This window comes from Phoca vitulina, unplaced genomic scaffold (assembly GCF_004348235.1).
Source record: "Phoca vitulina isolate PV1807 unplaced genomic scaffold, GSC_HSeal_1.0 scaffold89, whole genome shotgun sequence".
In the NCBI taxonomy this organism is placed as follows: domain Eukaryota; kingdom Metazoa; phylum Chordata; class Mammalia; order Carnivora; family Phocidae; genus Phoca; species Phoca vitulina.
Window position 1 is genome coordinate 341,222 of NW_022589792.1, and position 18,764 is coordinate 359,985.

The 18,764-nt window shown below is 42.4% G+C and overlaps 1 protein-coding gene across 1 annotated transcript; it reads left to right on the forward strand.

Moving 5' to 3' along the window:
- Positions 1–15,393, forward strand: LOC116626546 (zinc finger protein 317). The gene is made up of 7 exons (XM_032395935.1): positions 1–178; positions 9,833–9,943; positions 10,626–10,765; positions 11,230–11,356; positions 12,027–12,122; positions 13,402–13,484; positions 13,985–15,393. The coding sequence occupies exons 2-7, from the start codon at positions 9,913–9,915 to the stop codon at positions 15,302–15,304; spliced, it is 1,797 nt and encodes a 598-aa protein (XP_032251826.1). The 5' UTR covers positions 1–178; positions 9,833–9,912; the 3' UTR covers positions 15,305–15,393.
- The last annotated feature ends 3,371 nt before the right edge of the window (positions 15,394–18,764 follow it).

The window sequence follows — 18,764 nt, forward strand, 5'->3', positions numbered from 1 at the left end:
CATTGCTCCCGGGAGGCGATTGCGGCTATACACATGGGCAGGGGAGGGGTGCGGCTTCCTCTGGAGTGTTGGGGACCCTCCGCTTCCCCGCCGCAGACCGGACCTGCTGTATGAATTTGGTGTCCCTTCAGCGGCAGCTTCCGTGACCTCCATTCCACCCGATTCTACCCTCAGCCTTGTAAGCCCTGCTTTCCTCACTTAACCCTTTACCCTCGGTCTTCCCGAGGACACGAAAGGCCCACAGGCAGGGAGGAGTAAATGGGGACAGGGACCTGGGACCGGGAAGCCAGGCAGCCAGGCGAGGAGTGTGATCGGCTATATGAAACGCTGGTACGCGAGGAGTGAAATTTAGGACCACTGTGTAGGACAAGGGGGAGGCAATGGTGATCTGGTTTTAAAAAAAGGACTGTTGGGGTGGGGAGGGGAAAGCCCGGCCGAGGTGAATTCAGGACATGTGGGTCAGGAATGGGAGACCGCGAGGATAACACCTTTGCTCTGCGGTCCATTTTCTCCAACATTAATGGAGGCACACTGGCTTTCTATTAACGTTTGTATTGAATGTTAAATTTTATATTTAAAGTTTTCGGTACACTTACCTGTTAGTTTAGTTGACTCATGTAAACAGCCTATAACTAGATTTGAAAGTTCACTTTAAAAAAAAGCTCACTTCAACATTCTGTTAATTTAACTTGAGAGTTAGTCCATTAATATTTATTGTGATTACTGGGCGCCTGGGTGGTTCAGTTGGTTAAGCGACTGCCTTCGGCTCAGGTCATGATCCTGGAGTCCCGGGATCGAGTCCCGCATCGGGCTCCCTGCTCGGCAGGGAGTCTGCTGCTCCCTCTGACCCTCCTCCCTCTCCTGCTCTCTGTCTCTCATTGTCTCTCTCGCAAATAAATAAAATCTTAAAAAAAAAATTAAAAAAAAATATTTATTGTGATTACTAAAATTCTGCGGTTTTTACCATCTTACTGTGCTTGGCTGTTTATCCTTTAATTTTCAAGTATTTTTTAATTGGAATATAAAACATATGCCAAAAAAGATACGAAAACACACACGCATTCTCTTTGCAAAGAAAGTATGGAAACACACACTCTTAAAAGGACAGCAATAAAGCGAATCTACAAACCAGGCCCAGAAAGATACTACGAAATCGCTAGAACCTATGTGGTCTTTCCTGCATCCTCCTCTTTCCCCATGATTTCCTTTATGGACTTTACTGCTTATATGTTTTTCCAAAAATGCATATCCTAGTTTGGGTAATTATTTGTGAATGGACTCACACTCTTAAGTACTTTCAGAGACATCCTTTTTTCCATTAATGCAAGTACACTTTGATATTTAGAGATTTCTAAATATCTTGTAGTTGAAGTACATACACTTAGCCATTCTTTTTCAGGCACTTCATGGCTTAAATTTTAGAGTCAGTTTACAAAGTTCCACCTACTGGAGTTTTATTTTGAAGTTGCGTTGAATCTGTATATGAACTTGGATAATATTGGCATAATCCCATTGTATCTTATAAATAATATTATGTCTATGTACTTACATATTCTGTAATGCCTTTGAGTAAAGTTTTAAAGGATTTAGGGTGTTGTTTCGTTTTTTTAAGACTTTATTTATTTGAGAGAGAGCGTGCCCACAAGTGGGGGAGGGGCAGAGGGAGAAGACAACTCAGGGCTGAGCAGGGGGCCCCGAAGATGACTTGAGCCCAGGACCTCAGGATCATGACCTGAGCCAAAGGCGGACGCTTAACCGACTGAGCCACCTTGGTGCCCCTAGGGGTGTGTGTGTGTGTGTGTGTGTGTGTGTGAGAGAGAGAGAGAGTTTTGAGAGTTTTGTTGTTGTTAGATTTATTCCTAGGAACTTTTTTTTAGCACTTAGGAATTTTTTTTCCCCAACGGCTTGGTGTGTTGAATTTGGGTTAGTTTTTGTGTAGTGTTTTGAATGTTCTTCAAAGACCGTGTTATCATCTGTATAGAATAAATAGGGAAATTTTTTATTTTCCATTTGCATCGTTCGTGTTTTATTTACTTACTTCACTGGACAGGCTGGGGACTCCTGGTAGCATTGAATGGAGTTTGGATAGCAAACTTAGGCAGTCCTTTTTTTTTTTTTTTTTTTTCCCCTGACCTGGAGGGGAATTGACCTTATGTTTGCTGGAGGCTCTTTTTTTAAGATAGTAAAGGAAGCTCCCTTCTTTTCCTAGTTTAAGAGTTTTTCCTTTTGAACAGTTCAGGTTTTTAACGACTGATTTTTTTTTTTCCTTTCAGCATCTACTTTGATATGTTTATTTTGTGTATCTCAAGCTCTGTAAACAATGGCTGGCTTGTTGTAGGTGCTCTACTGTTGTGCATTGAATGAATGAGCGAATAATATGCTTTTCTTGTTTATCTGATAATTGTTGCAAACTAAACCAATTGATTTTCTAATGATTCACTACATTTGCTTTGGTAAATAACTAGAAAAGGATAGGCACTACTGTGTCATTTTTGGCTTCTGTCTGCTAGTGCGTTGGTTATTTGGATCTGTGTTTGAGTAAAATTGGCTTGCAATCATCTTTTTCTGTTTCAGATTTATGCCAGCCTCATAAAATGGGGTGGGAATGTTCTCTCTGTTTTCTAAACTCTGGAATATTTTGCCTAAGAATAGAATCACTTTTTCCTTAAAAGGGAGCTGTGCCAGAAGAACCATTTAAGTCTGGAGTTTTCTTTGTGGAAATTTTTCGAGCTGTTGTTTCAGTTCCTTTAAGGGTCACATTGATATAAGAAAGGTGTTAGGGTTCGAAGCCAGTGGCCAAGAAAGAATTCTTGAGACGTCTTTGGTGCAAAGAGGTGGTTTTATTAAAGCACGGGGACAGGACCCCTGGACAGAAAGAGCTGCACTGGGGTCGTGAGGAGTGGACCATGATATACTTTCAGGCTGGATAGCGTAAGCCTCCCAGGTATTTTGGAAACAAGGTTTCCAGGATCCTGAGGTGTCTACCTATTGTTAGGAAAAGGTCATTTATTATTGTTTAGTAAACCCTCAGTCATGAGACCCTTCAGATGTGTATTGGTGGGTCATATGCTTGGAGGATGATTGCCAACATGTATCTTGGGGGATAAAGGAGATAAAGGAAATTTCCAAAGGAATTTTTATATGTTGAAGTAGACTTAACAGGATCCTGGGGGTCGGGCCTGAGATTGCCTTTTGCCCTAAGCAAAGTATTAACATCAAGGCAGCTGCCTATTTCAAGGACTTGTCAAGGGGCTGTAAATAGTAAGGAAATTTAATAATTTTTCTTCTGCCTTTGTTTCCCACATCAATTGGGCATCTAAGTTCTTTATTTCATTATGGTGAGTAAAATTTCTTTAGGAACTTAATTCATTCCTTCTAAGGTTTAAATTGTGTAGTCAAAGTTGTTAATAAAGTTCTTATTATATTGCTAATGTCTGTCACATCTGTATTGTAATCCGGTTTTTCATTCTTATATTTTCCTTTTTTAAAAAAATAAAATAAATCCTGCCAAAATTTTGTCAGTTTTGTTTTTCTTAGAGAACTTTTGGCTTGATTGAGCCACTTCACAATATGAATGTCTTCTTCTGTTTTATAACTCTGTTCTTTATAGTTTTCCTCCTTTTACTTTTTTGGGATGTCTCTTTCCAGTTTCCAACATTGGGCACCTGTGACATTCCAAAGAATGCGGTATCTTGGGGGTGCCTGGGTGGCTCAGTCGTTAAGCGTCTGCCTTCGGCTCAGGTCATGATCCCAGGGTCCTGGGATCGAGCCCCGCATCGGGCTCCCTGCTCGGCGGGGGGCCTGCTTCTCCCTCTCCCACTCCCCCTGCTTGTGTTCCCTCTCTCGCTGTGTCTCTCTCTGTCAAATAAATAAATAAAATCTTTAAAAAAAAAAAAAAAGAATGCGGTATCTTGTTATATTTCAGTTCTAAATATTGAATATTATGACTTCTTTGACATGTGAATTATTTAGGAATTTTTTTTTTCTTTACTATCCATTCCTGTGACATTTTTCTGGTTATCTTTTGGGCATTGTTTGGTAATTTCCTGGCGCTGTTTTCAGAGAGAGATGCCATTTTCTGAGACACAGTGTGCCTCTGTGGTTGGATTTTATAGTAGCCAGGGGATGTGATTTCATCTTGTTCAGTCTGCATGTAGTGATTGACTTGTCTGCTTGCACTGTATTAGTGAGAGCTCTGGTGGTGGCTTTGTCCATTCTCCTCAGAATTCTGTCCTTTTTTATTTTTTTCATGTGTTTGAGGATGTGAAAACATACATACAGCTTTTTCTTGAATTCATTCTGGAATACCTCAGTTTTCTCTATGAACCTTTCTACCTTAATCCTTTCTGTCCGGTACTAACATTTAAACCAGCTTTAAAAAAAAAAAAAGATTTTATTTATTTATTTGACAGAGAGTGAGCACAAGCAGGGGGAGCAGCAGGGAGCCTGGTGCGGGGCTTGATCCCAGAACCCTGGGATCATGACCCGGCCAAAGAGAGACACTTAACCAGCTGAGCCACCCAGGCACCCTTTTCCGTACATTTTTTTTTTTTTTTTTTTAAGATTTTAGTTAGTTAGTTAGTTATTTTAGAGAGGGCATGCAAGCAGTGGGAGGGAGAAGGACAAGCAGACTCCATGCTGAGTGCGGAGCCTGACACAGGGCTCCACTTGACCCCAGGACCCTGAGATCATGACCTGAGCTGAAATCTAGAGTCAGATGCTTAACCAACTGAGCCACCCAGGCACCCCTTTCTCCTTACTTTTTGAATTTATTTATGTATTTATTTACCCTGAAGAGGTTGGATTAGAAGGGAGGGCAGACATCTCCATCCTTGTTTGTAATAGGAGTGGGGGAGAATATCAGAGATCAGTTTTGGGAGGAATTTTGGTAGAACTAGAGACCAAAAAATTAGAAATACTCCTTTTAACTTTTTAAGGTAAAGTATAATTTATATTGAAGACAATTTACAGATCTTAGATCCAGTTTGATGAATTTTTTGACAGTTGTGTACATTGTGTAACCTCTAACTAAAAAAAATAAAATAAAAATATGAAGAATATTTCAGTTGCTCTAGAAAGTTCCTCTTCTCAGTCTCTTCATCTCCTACTCTTCCACTGAGACAGCCACTTTTTTACTTCTATTGACTGAAATAAACAAGTTTTGCTAACAACCTAAATAAGTTTGCTATTTTGTAGATGTCATATAACTGGAATCAGAACATTTTTTGTGTCTGGTTTCTGTTGATCAACATTGTAGACATTCAACCATGTTGTGTGTCTCAGTAGTTTTTATTCTTCCATAGTATTCCATTGTACACACCACAATTTGTTTATCCATTCTGTGGTTGATGGATATTTAGATTGTTTACAGTTTGGGGTTATTATGGAATCAGATTGTTATGAACATTTTTGTATGAGTCTTTGTAACATGTTTTTAAAAATTTCTCTTGGGTAAATATCGATAGGTGGAATGGCTGAGTTAAATGGTAAGTGTACTTTGAAGAAACTGGCACACTGTTGTCCACGGTAGTTGAACTGTTTCAGCCCCAGCTGTCCATCCTTGCCAACATTTGATGTTGGTAGTCTTTTATTTTGGCCACTCTACTGGGTTGAAATCCAGTATCTTCAGTTTTGTTTTGCATTCATCTGATGACTAATGATGTTGAGTACCTTTTGACGAACTTACTTGGTTATTCATTATATTTTGTGAAGTGTCTTTAGCCTTTTTTGTTGAGTTGTTGTTGGGTTTTTTTGGGAAGAGTTCTTTATGTACTTTGAATATGAACTCTTTGTTAAGTATATGTACTCCAAATATTTTTTCTCAATCTGTGGCTTGCCTGTTCGTTTTTTTTTTTGAATTGAGGTATAATTGATACAGCACTATGCTATATCAATTAGTTTCAGGTGTATAGTGTAATGATTCAATATTTGTATGTATTGCAAAGTGATCCCTACAGTAAGTGTATAGTTAATATCATCACCATACATAGTTACAGATTTTTTTATGTTGTGATGAGAACTTTCAAGATCCACTCTCCTAGTGGATTTCCCCTCAGTTTTCTTAAATTGAAATATAGTTAACACACAATGTTACAGTAGTTTCAGGTGTAAAAACTTCATGCTGTGCTCACCACAAGTGTAGCTACCATTTATCACTGTACAATTGGACTATATTATTCCTGTTGTACCCTGCCCTACCTACTTTTAAATATGCACGACAGTATTTTTAACTGTAGTCACCATGCTGTACATTATATCCCCATGACTTACTCATTTTATAACTGGAAATTTGTACCTTTTAATCCCCTTCACCCATTTAACCCACCCCCTGCCTCAGGCAATCACCAATGTGTTCTCTTACCCACAACCTTGTTTTCTGGTTTTTCTTATAGATTCCACATAGAAGTGAAAACATATTTTTATCTCTTTCTTTCTGTCCACTTATTATAAGACTGCTTATTTCACTTTGCACAATGCCCTCAAAGTGTATCCATGTGGCAAATGACTAGATTTCATTTTTTTAGTGACTGAGCAATATTCAGGTGCGTGTGCATGCACACCACATTTTCTTTGCCTGTTCATCCATCGGTGGACACTTCGGTTGTTTCCATATCTTGGCTATTGTAAATAATGCTGCAGTGAACATAGGGGTGCAGATGTATTTTCAAATTAATGTTTCATGCAGGTAAATACCCAGAAGTGGAATTGCTGGATCATACGGTAGTTCTATTTTAATTTTTTGAGGAACCTCTGTTCTATTTTCCGTAGTGGCTGTGCCAATTTACATTCCCACCAACAGTGCATGAGATTCCCTTTCTTCCACATCCTCGCTAACACTTGTTATATCTTGTCTTTTTTTTTCAAGATCTTATTTATTTTAGAGAGGGAGGGGTAGAGAGAGAGAGAGAGAGAGAGAGCTCTAGTGGGGGGAGGGGCAGAGGGAGAAGAAAAGAGAATCCCAAGCAGGCTCGATCTCACGATCCTGAGATCAGGATGTGAGCCAAAATCAATAGACACTTAGCCTACTGAGCCACCCAGGCGCCCCTCTTGTCTTCCTTTTTTTTTTTTTTAATTTAAAAAAATTTTTAATTTCTTTTTTGAGTAATCTCTACACTCAGTGTGGGGCTTAAACTCACAACCCCAAGATCAAGAGTTGGGTGCTCTATTGACTAAGCCAGCCGGGCACCCCATTTTCTTGTCTTTTTTGATAATAGTCACTCCTACAGGTGTGAGGTGTTATCTCATTGTGGTTTGACTTTCATTTCCCTAATGTTTAGTGATGTTGAGCATCTTCTCGGGTGTCTGTTAGCCATCTGTATTTCTTTTTTGGGAAAATGTCTCTTCAGATCCTCTGCTCATTTTTTTATTGGATTGGTTTTTTGCTGTTGAGTTGTATGAGTCTTTTATATATTCAGACATTAACTCCTTATCAGATATGATTCGCAAATATTTTTTTCTGTTAGGTAGGTTGCCTTTTCATTTTGTTGATGGTTTCCTTTACTGTACAGAAGCTTTTTAGTTTGGTGTAGTCCCACTTATTTTTGCTTTTGTTTCCAAGTCAAAAAATAATTGCTAAGACCAATGTCAAGAAGCTTACTGCTTAGGTTTCCTTTTAGGAGTTTTGTGGTTTCAGGTCTTATATTCATTCATGCTTTTAATCCATTTTGAGTTAATTTTTGTGTGTGGTGTAAGATAGTGATCCAGATTCCTTCTTTTGCGTGTGGCCATGTACTTGTGCCAACCTTATTTATTGAAGTGACTGTCCTTTCCTCATTGTATGTTATTAGATTTTTTGTCATAAAGTAATTGACTATGTATGTGTGACTTGACTTCTGGTCTCATTTTTGTTGCATTGATCTATGTGTTTTATGCTAGACTATTCATTTTCTTAATGATGTTATTTGACTAAAGGTGTTTAATTTTGGGAAAGTCGATTTATTGATTTTTTAAAAATATTCTACTTGTATCTAGTCTAAAATACTGTTGTGTAAGTCGAGATGGTTAAAATATTTTCTGTGGGTTTTATTTTTTGTTTTCTGATTGATTTCAAAAGTTTTTAATTAAAATTTTTGTTTATGCAGTGATAATAGAAAATGCAGTTCCTTTTTACCCATTGAGTTCTTTCATTTATTAAGAAGACTGCTTTCCCTACTGAATCTCTTTCTTCTCTTACTGAAAATAATTTGTGCACATGTAGGTTTGTTTCTAACTCTGTTCTATTCTATTGACCTATTTGTTACTTATTCCAGTAACTCTTCATTACTCCCATCCAAGTACTAACCAGGCCCGACCCTGCTTAGCTTCCGAGATCAGACGAGATCGGGCGCGTTCAGGGTGGTATGGCCGTAGACAGTAACTCTTCATTACTGTGGTGAACTTAGTAGTATGAATCCTCTGAATTTGTTTTTCTTTCTTAACATTGTTCCGGCTCCTCTAGATCTTTTGCATTTTGTTGTACATTTTTTTTTTTAATCTTTTTTTTTTTTTTTTTCTCGATGCGGGGCTTGAACTCACGACCCTGAGATCAAAACCTGAGTTGAAATCAAGAGTTGGATGCTTAACCAACTTATCCATCCAGGCACCCCTGGTGTACATTTTAGATTTGGCTTGAAACTTCTAGAGAAAAAGCCTGCTGGGATTTTGATAGGGATTGCATTGTATTGGCAGGTGAACTCAGGGAGAATGAATGCTACCGTAATAACAATGATTCTTGTAGTCTCTGAAAGTGATATTGCTGCCTAGTTATTTAGGTCTTTAATTTTTTTTCAGCAGTGTTTCACATTTTTTGTTGTCAAGGTCTTACACAGCTTCTAACTGATTCCTAGATATTTTATATGTCTTAGGCTATCATAAATGGCTTTTTTTTTAAGTTTCATTTTCCAGTTCTTTTGCTGAAGTATGTTTTTTTAGTTGAGATTACTGTGAAATGAAAACAAGATTATTTGGTGAAAGTAAGAGTAATGATAAAACAGTTTTTGATTCAGGAAAAACTGGCAAGATTTGTACATGGTTTTGGAGAGATTGGAAGGTCAGGTTTCATAGTATGCTTTTCTCGAATGTAGGTGCTCCTTTCGCAACTGAAGGTTAGGGATTGTGTGCAGAGTGGTCTTGCCAGGTACCTTCAGAGAGGAGGTAAATGGTTGGAGTCATCCAAGGCCGGTCTTTTGGTCAGTAGGTGTTACAATGGGCAGAGAGTAGTCGATGTTTTAGATCCATAATGACTTCCAGCTGGGTACGTGGGGTGGTGAAAAAATGAATTTGCTGTTAGGGAGCAAGATGGTAACAACATGGGTGGCCTGGAATCCTCTCTCAAGTGAGAGAGTTTGAAGTGTTAATAGAGGAGATTTTGTAGAGAGCAAGATTTCTGAATCATTATCTGCAAGGTGAAGCTGATTCCAGTGATGACAAGGCCTGGACCGTGGCCAAGGTGTATGTGTTGGTGTGGAGTGTGTGGCCAAAAGGCACTGGAGATTAGAACACGTGGTTCTAAGTGGACCATCCTCGTGGCTACTAGAACCATCCTAAGTCATGGTGAGCTTTAAAGTTGGAAGAAAGAAGAGAAGTCTGGAGCCCAAGTGTTTATCGAGTAAGGGAGTCAGACAAGTTGTGCTTGGGGACAGATTACCTGGAGAATGGATCTGAATCTTACTTGAGGCGCATCAGGGACCTTCCCCACATTGCCTGGAGGATATTCTGGGAAGAGAAAGGCCCGTGACAGGGCCCCAGGTAGAACTTGCTGCTCCAGAGAGGAGATGCAGGAAAGCAGAAGTCAGAATTCTGTGAGCCCGAGAGGCAGGACTGCTCCTAGTAGTCCTTTTCTCATTTACTACAGATGCCTGCTCCAAGAGTCCTGTGACAGCTTCCTGCCACCCGTGCCCTGTTGTTCAGGCAAATCGACTTCATTCTCACGGGATGGCAGCTCTTGGTCTGTCTCCCACATGTGGTAAGTTCTTGGGGTGATGAAAGGATGCCCTCAGAAGTCCAGCTTAAGTGGCCCCTGGGCGTCACAGAGGTCAAGGGTGTGCATGGCCAGAGGGAGGGCTGCCAGAGAGGATGGAGGAACTGGAAGGAGGTGGGAGCAAAGTCTTGGTATCCTCCCAGTGACTGTGTCTGATTTGGGGTCTTTGTGAGTTTGGGTGAAGTAGGGATTGTGTGTGGTTGGTGTATAAGGAAGGACTGTAATGGGAAACCCTCTGTTAGTTTTTATTATTATTATCATTATTAAAGGTTTCCTTTTTAAGTAATCTCTTACCCAGCGTGGGGTTCAAACTCACAATCCCGAGATCAAGAGTCGTAGGCTCCACCAACTGAGTCAGCCAGGTGCCCCTATTATTTTTTTTTATCCATTTATTATTGTGATAAATCTGAGCAGAGTAACAGGTCTGCCTCTTAGAGCTTTAATTTCTTCACTCATTGATTGAGAACACATATCACTTTGGGTATGAAAGCCCACCGTCCTTTTTCCGTCCATGAGCGGAGCAGGGCTGCTCTGGCTCGTTACAAGACATTGCGTGTGTGAAAGAGAGACGGGGATAGGCACTGCACACTTAGAGTGGGTGTGGGGCATTTTCCTGATCTCTGAGTGTTGGGCAGGCTCTAATCCTCATGGATCTGCTCTTCTCCAGCTGTGTCCACCCAGGACCCTGCCTATATCCAGGAGTCAGAAGTTTCTCCTTCTTCAAAAGACCGTTCCTGTTCTCAGGATGTGGACCTGTTGGCTTGCAGTGGCCTGGAGCCCCCTATGCTGGCAGGTGTTGGTTCTCAGGTATGAGATCTCTGGGCCCCTGGGGGTGGGGGAGGCACTTCCCTAGAATGCCCCCAGCACCACTTGTTGGAGTTCTTTGAGCGCCCTCCCTAGGCTGATCAATGCCTGATCAGGGCACAGGAGAAAAAGCCAGAGACTGTTGTAAGGCTCTCCTGGTACCGGGGACCTGGTTAGGGGAAATGAACTTGTGTAGCAGGTGCTTCTCTCATAACAGAGCTCAGAATGCTCAGCTCAAAGCTAGAGAGCTTTGGTCCCGTGTTAGCAAGAGTTTGAATTTGAAGAGATGGGATCACCTCATAGTGAAGAGCCTTGAGGACTGGCTTCTGGAACACATTTGAGACCCCAGAACCCCATCTGAAAATCCTGTGTTTGGAGTCTCATGCCCAGGCTTCAGCCTCAGCCATCTTTCTGTGAACACAGATAGGCTGGTTTCTTACTGACCCCAAATGTGTGTGGTGATTCAGGAGTCAGTGACTTTCCAGGATGTTGCTGTGGACTTCACTGAGAAGGAGTGGCCCTTGCTGGATTCTTCTCAGAGAAAACTGTACAAAGATGTGATGTTGGAGAACTACAGCAACCTCGCCTCAGTGGGTAAGGCTGGAATCATTTTTCTGTTTGAGTATCAGATGTTTTTGTTTTGAGTACTTGCTGTGACCCAGGGACTGCGGGGATTTGGAACATAATTGTGACCAAGCCGAACTGGTGCCCCACTCACAGTGTCTCCTAGTGGTTGTTGAGACCTGTTCATTGCCTTGACCTTGGACATTGTCACGTGTGTCTGAGTTTGGGCATAGGTTTCTTTTTTTTTTTTAAAGATTTTATTTATTCATTTGAGACACAGAGATACAGAGAGAGAGAGAGAGAGAAGGCATGAGCAGGGAGAGAGGCAGAGGCAGAGGGAGAAGCAGGCTCCTTGCTGAGCCAGGAGCCTGATGTGGGGCTCGATCCCAGGACCCTGGGATCATGACCTGAGCCGAAGGCAGACGCTTAACAACTGAGCCACTCAGGCGCCTGGGCATAGGTTTCTGAGTTAAGAAATCCTCATTCCTTTGAAGGGCGAAGCGTGTGGGTCTTTGTGGTTTTGTGTTTTATGAAAGTCTTTCGCTGTGTTCCTTAGAAATTTGGCACCATCATTTTGCTGCTCCTAAGTCAGACTTGTCCATCTTCAGAACACTGAAGACCAAAACATTGACCCCAGCCTAACGGAAGGGGTTGTCCTCTGCACGATCCTCCCTCAACATGTGTCTTTCCCCGTGAGTAGGGTATCAGGTGGGCAAACCCAGCCTCATCTCCCACTTGGAGCAAGAAGAGGAGCTGAGGACAGAGGAGAGGACACTTCACCGAGCCACATCTCCCGGTAAGCACCAGGCAGACGCAGGTACTTCTGGGTCCCTGCTGTACTGAGTGATGGGATGGAGGGAGATCCATTAGGAAATGTCACCCAGGGAAATTTGAGAATGATCCTTCTCCATTCTCTCACAAGTCCTTTGGTCCCACTGTCCTCTCCTGTGTGCGTGCGTATGTGTGTATTTCTTCTTTTGTTGCTTTTGTCTATCTACTTAATTTTTGTTGAGATATAACGGACATGACACTGTTAGTTTTAGGTGTACAACATGATGATTTAGTATTTGTATATATTGCGAAGTGATCACCACAGTAAGTCTGATTAAAATCACATCCATTACCACACGGTTACAAATATATTTTTTCCTTGTGATGAGAACTTTTAAGATTTACTGTCTCAGCAGCTTTCAGTGCATTCTAGTGTCATTAACTGTAGTCACCATGTGTGTGTTAAATCCCCAGGACTGACTTATTTCGTAACTGGGAGTTTGTACCTCTCGTGTACCTTTTGACCTTCTTCACACCCGTTTGTCCACCCACCACCTCTGACAACCACCACCAATCTGTTCTCTGTATCCATGAGCTCAGTTGTTCTGTTTCTTTGGGAGGGGGGGTGTTTTGGTTTTGTTTTTAGATTCCACACTTCAGTGAGATATGGTATGTTTTCCTTTGTCTTATCTCACTTAGCATTATGCCCTCTATCCTTGTCGAAAATGGGAAGAGTCCCTTTTTTATGGCTGAATAATACTCCATTGTGTATATATACCACATTTTCTCTATCTGTTCATCTCTCAAGGGACACTTAGGTTGCTTCCATTGCCTTGGCTATTGTAAATAATGCCACTGTGAATGTGGGGGTGTGGCTATCTTTTCAAGGTAGTGTTTTTGTTTCCTTTGAGTAAATACCCAGAAGCAGAATTGCTTGACGTCATCTTTAAATCTGACATGTCCACATGAGCTCTGTCCCATCCTTTCATTCCACTCAGCATTCCTGGGCATACTCTTTCTGTTGTTATCAGTGTCAGTCTTTGAAGAATTTATTCCTTAGTGAATCAAGTTAAATGTCTCCCCTGTCACTGCCAGATGCCTCACACAGCCACAGTTCACAGACATTGTTACTCACATGTGTGTTTCTCCCCTTTAACATCACCTTTCTTTTTTTAGGGTTAGTATTGCAAAGAAATTCCCTCCTCTTCCCCCTCCCACCCCATCTTTGTCACTACCATCTCACCATCTTCTTTCTCTAGCTAATATTTCTCTCCCCGGGTTAATATTTTACCAATTTGTTTCAGATTGGGAGACTCCGTCTAAAAGCAAATGGTCCATTCTCATGGAAGGCATATTTGGGAGGGAAACATCCAGCGGTGTGACAGTGGTAAGAGTTCCTTGGGACAATCCCAGGTCTCCCGTGCTGGGAGAGGACAGGGGCAGCCTCAGGAAAGCAGCTCAAGAACCAAGCGAGTGGCCTTCCCTGAGAGGCAGCTGTTTCAGACACTGAATATCACAGCTTTGGGGGAAAACCCTAAACCGAGCCTCAAATTTCTTGACTTAGAGTTGTGGCAACCAAATCTTGCTGTAACTGCCCCTCAGCTAGTGAGTATTGGAGCTCAGTTCAGATTTAAACAGTTAACAAAATATACATGCAGAAAGCTTTGTGAAAGTTACAGCCATGGAACCTTAGGGGGTGGTGCCCACCTTTCTATTTGTTGGAGGCCAGATGGGGCAGGAGCAGGGCTTTGGCACTGCAAATCATGACGTCATTCGTCACAGTGATGTGCTTCTACTTCCAGTAATTCGTGTGGGATGACTGTAGATGATCTGTAGGGATGTGGTGAGTTGTGGGAAATGCCTTAGTCAGCACTCCTCTCTTAACAGGAAAGAACACGTCTCGGAGAGAAATCCACCGAGTACACTCACCTGTTTGAAGTCTTCAGCATGGGCACTCACCTTACTCAGCAGATGGGAAGGCACGCTGGCAAGAGGCCCTATCACCGCCGGGACTGCGGGGCAGCTTTCAAGAACAGGTCACATCTCGCCCAACATGTGAGCGTTTACAATGGGAGGAAAATGCATGAATGTCACCAGTGCCAAAAAGCCTTCACCACGAGCGCGTCCCTTACGCGGCACAGGAGAATACACACAGGGGAGAAGCCCTACGAATGCAGTGCCTGCGGGAAAGCCTTCAACGATCCCTCTGCCCTCCGGAGTCACGCGAGAACGCACCTCACAGAGAAGCCCTTTGACTGCAGTCAGTGTGGAAACGCCTTCCGAACCCTCTCCTCGCTGAAGATACACATGAGAGTTCACACTGGGGAGAGACCTTACAAGTGTGACGAGTGTGGGAAGGCGTACGGCAGGAGCTGCCACCTCATTGCACACAAACGAACACACACTGGAGAGAGACCCTACGCATGCCACGACTGTGGGAAGGCATTCCAGCATCCCTCGCATCTCAAAGAGCATGTCCGCAATCACACCGGAGAGAAACCCTATGAATGCACACAGTGTGGAAAAGCCTTCCGATGGAAGTCGAACTTCAACTTGCACAAGAAGAACCACATGGTAGAGAAAACATACGAATGTAAAGAATGTGGGAAATCCTTTGGTGATCTCTTGTCACGGAGAAAACACATGAGAATTCATATTGTAAAGAAACCCATTGAATGTAGACAGTGTGGGAAAGCGTTCCGGAACCAATCCATCCTTAAGACACACATGAATTCTCACACTGGAGAGAAACCCTATGGGTGTGATCTGTGTGGGAAAGCCTTCAGTGCGAGCTCAAACCTGACCACACACAGGAAAATCCACACTCAAGAGAGACGCTATGAATGTGCCGCCTGTGGGAAAGTGTTTGGGGACTATTTATCCCGGAGGAGGCACATGAGCATTCATCTGGTAAAGAAACGTGTTGAATGTAGGCAGTGTGGGAAAGCCTTCAGAAACCAGTCGACCCTCAAGACACACATGAGAAGTCACACAGGAGAGAAGCCGTACGAGTGTGATCATTGCGGGAAAGCCTTCAGCATCGGCTCCAACCTTAATGTGCACAGGAGGATACACACTGGGGAGAAGCCCTACGAATGCCTGGCCTGTGGGAAAGCCTTCAGTGACCATTCATCCCTTCGGAGTCACGTGAAAACTCACCGGGGAGAGAAGCTCTTCGTGTCATCCGTGTGGAAGAGGCTCCAGTGATGGGTCTTCTTTAGGGGAAGCACGCGAGCTCAGACTGGGAGGCAGCCTCGTTGGTGTAAGGAAGGCAGGAGCACTTTGATGAACTCACCTGGGCACAAAAGAGTACCTGTAACAGGAGAAATCCAGTTTGTGTCCTGGCTGGGGAAGACCTGTTTCTTCTCATCACTATGGGGTTTTGTGAGGACTCATGCTGGGGGCAAAAATGTACCTGTGGTGTGCAGAAGCCATCAGTGTATATTCGGCTCTTTAAAGAAAATGAGAAATCTAGGGAGAGAAACCGTAGCTTGGTATTTAATATCAAAATGACTTTAGCACCACCCAGCACCTTCTGGGCATACGAGTAAGCACACTAGGGAGAATCTCTGTAAATTCACTCTCTGGGCAAACCTTTACTGGTCTCACCCTGTATTCTTCATGAAAGAAATCATACTAAAGAGATAAATTCTGTAAAGTAGGAATGTGGGAAGGTCTGTAACAGAGGTCAGCAAATTGGCCAACTGTCTATTTTTGTATGGCTTGCAAGCTAAGAATAGTTGTTCCGTTTTTAAAGAAGAAAAATGTGTGACAGACACCACATGCAACTCACAAAGCCTAAAATCCTTACTTTCTGGTCCTTTACAGAAAAACTTGGCCAACCCTTGGTCTACAGCAGCAGTTCCTAACTGGGGGTGATTTTGCTTGTCCGGAGACATTTTAAGTTGTTAAAGCTCAGGGGTGGGGGGAGATGCTTCTGGCACATGACGACGCACAGGAGCCCCCGCAGCAAAGAATTATGTGGCCCAAAATGTCGGTATTGCTGAGGTTGAGAAACTTAGCCTGGGACAGCCCCTCAGTTTTTGTGAAATGTTACTCATGCTAGGAGAGTTTTCTATTTAAAACTTCAAAACTATAATCAGTGTAATTCTTTCAGGAAACGTGAGAACCCACACTGCAGACAGTCCCCACATTGAGATGATTTTAGCCACAGCCCCCTCACTTGTGCTTATGAGAATTCATATCCTGATGGAATTTTCTAGTGGATAGGAAATTTATCAGTCTTTAATCATGAAAACAGACCCTAACTCGTTAATTCGTAGTCTCTGTTTTTAAGATTTTGCTCCTTTAACGCTTAGGCTTCATCACACAAGGTTTGTATATAGTATTTTTATTATAATTTCCTTCCTGATACGTGTTAATTTCCTTCTGGATAACTTACTTGACCAGTGGACTGTTTAGAATTGTGTTAAATACCATGTAACATGGGTATATTTAATACCTGTTTGTTACGAGTGTCTAATTCAAATGCATTGGCTCAGCGCACAGTGTCTTCCATTTAGATGGATCCTCTGGAATGTTCTCGGTCTCCTGTCCAGCCAAGAGTGACATACACGTCTCATTGCTCTCCCAGTGTCTCCTCCTTCATGTCAGGAAAATCCAGCTTCTGTCCAATTACTAACGTATGCTGTTTTTAAAAGTCTCTCACCAGTTTTCTGCAGCCAATACAGTCCTTGTCTCAGCCTGGTCGTTGACCAATAAACAGATGAGAAAGAGCTAGAAAAGGGATTATTCTTACCTGGATTCTTCTACATGTTTTGTTTTTGCTGTTCGCTCTGCTTCTCACCGTGCAAGGAGATCAAGTACCCAGTGTTAAAAGATCCATCACGTGACCATGAGGATGCAAGCCACAGGCTAAAGAGGATCCTGCAGAAAAGTCGCAATGATCCTGGCCTCCCCAGTAGCTTCTTTGTCTACACTAGCCATGGATTTGTTATTTCCAGACTTCCTATTACAGGAGGAAAAAAATAAAACATTATTGGCGTAAGTGGCTTTGGATATTTCATTGTTGATCAGTGTAATAATTTTTTGGTTGGGGGAGGGTTCTGCTACTCCCAAGTGGTTGCCGTCTGTAATACATACACTCGTTCATTAGTAAGGTTTTATAACTGCCTTGTGTGTGGATATAATCTGCTTATACTTTTAACCATTGGATGTGGGTTTTTTTACATCTTTAAGCCATGTTTTAAAATTGTATTTCAAGTCTTTGACATAAGTATTTATTTTCTTGACTTGAAGTAAGTGTATCAGTTTTTACAAAAGCCCTAAGAAGCAAGTACCATCACTATCTCCCTTTTGCATATGGAGAATCAAAGGCAAGCAAGTTTAGGTTGCTTGTCTGAGGTCAACCCACAAGCCAGTAGTAGTGCTTGTATTTTAGTCCCACTTCTCTTAGGTCGGGTCCCGTTCTGTCTATGCCCTACATCTGTAGCAGTGAATTGGGATTTTTGCCCTCATGGTGCTTACATTCTGCTTAGGGTAAGGCACCTGAGAAACAAATGAGTAAATAAATATGTTGTATATCAAATGGTGGTGCACACAGTGGAGGAAAAATTAAGCATGGTGCTGGTGAGAGGGTATGCAGGGATTCAGCAGACCTGTTGGGTGGGCTGGGAAAGCCTGCCTTTAAGGGAGCATTTGAGCAGAAATGTCCATGAACTCTGAGTGCGCCATATTGTATTCTGGGGAAGAGCACCCTTGGCAGTTCAGAGGCCGTGAAAAAGAAAACTGCTTGGGACCGCCATGCAGTAGCCAAGGGGCCAGTGTGGCCGGAGTGGAGCAAGCTTGGGAGTCACAGAAGATGAGGCTAGAGCTGGGTCAGGATCCCGATCTTGTGGGTTTACTGGAAGGACTTTGCCTTTTATCCTCCATGTGGTAGGAAGTCGGTGGAGGGTTTTGAACAGAGGGGTGGCAACTGTCCGATTTCTGTTTGAATCACTGGCTTCCAGGTTGACCGGCCAAGGAAGGACAATGTACAAACAAGCCTGTTAGGAAGTCGTTGCAGAATTACAGTTAGATACACTGGGGGCCAGATTGGGGAGGTTTGAGAAGCACATGGATGAATGTAGCTGTAATTCTCACTTCCAGACAGCGGTCATTTGTTCCCTGCAGTGTACCTTTCATATCGCCAGACGTGACTTCGAGTTAGTTGTTTCCGTTTTCCCCAGTTACAAACACTGCTACTTAAAGAGATGGTCTGCATACTTTCTAGAGTGTCCGTGAGTTACTCCAGGTGTAAGGTCTGTGCACGTTCAGCTTAACAGTATTGATGCCAAAATAATTTCTGCAGTGATTGTGTGTGTTACCATTTAAAACAGGTTTGACTGAAACACAGACCTGCTTAATTCACACATGTACAGCTTAATTCTTTGAACAAACCCATGTAATCAGCAAGCAAGAAGAAATCCTACCAGCATAGCTGACATCCCTTCTTTGCCTCATGCCCACGACAAATCCTGCCCTACTCTGCACGGGTAACCAGAATTCTGACTGACCACATGGCTTGGGTTTTTGGTTTTTTGGTTTTTTTGTCTTTGAACTCTCTACAGAACCATACAGTATGTGTTCTTTTGTGTCTGTCTGACTTTACACATTATTTCTGTGAAATTGATCCTTATTATTTAGAGTATCTCTAGCTAGTACATTT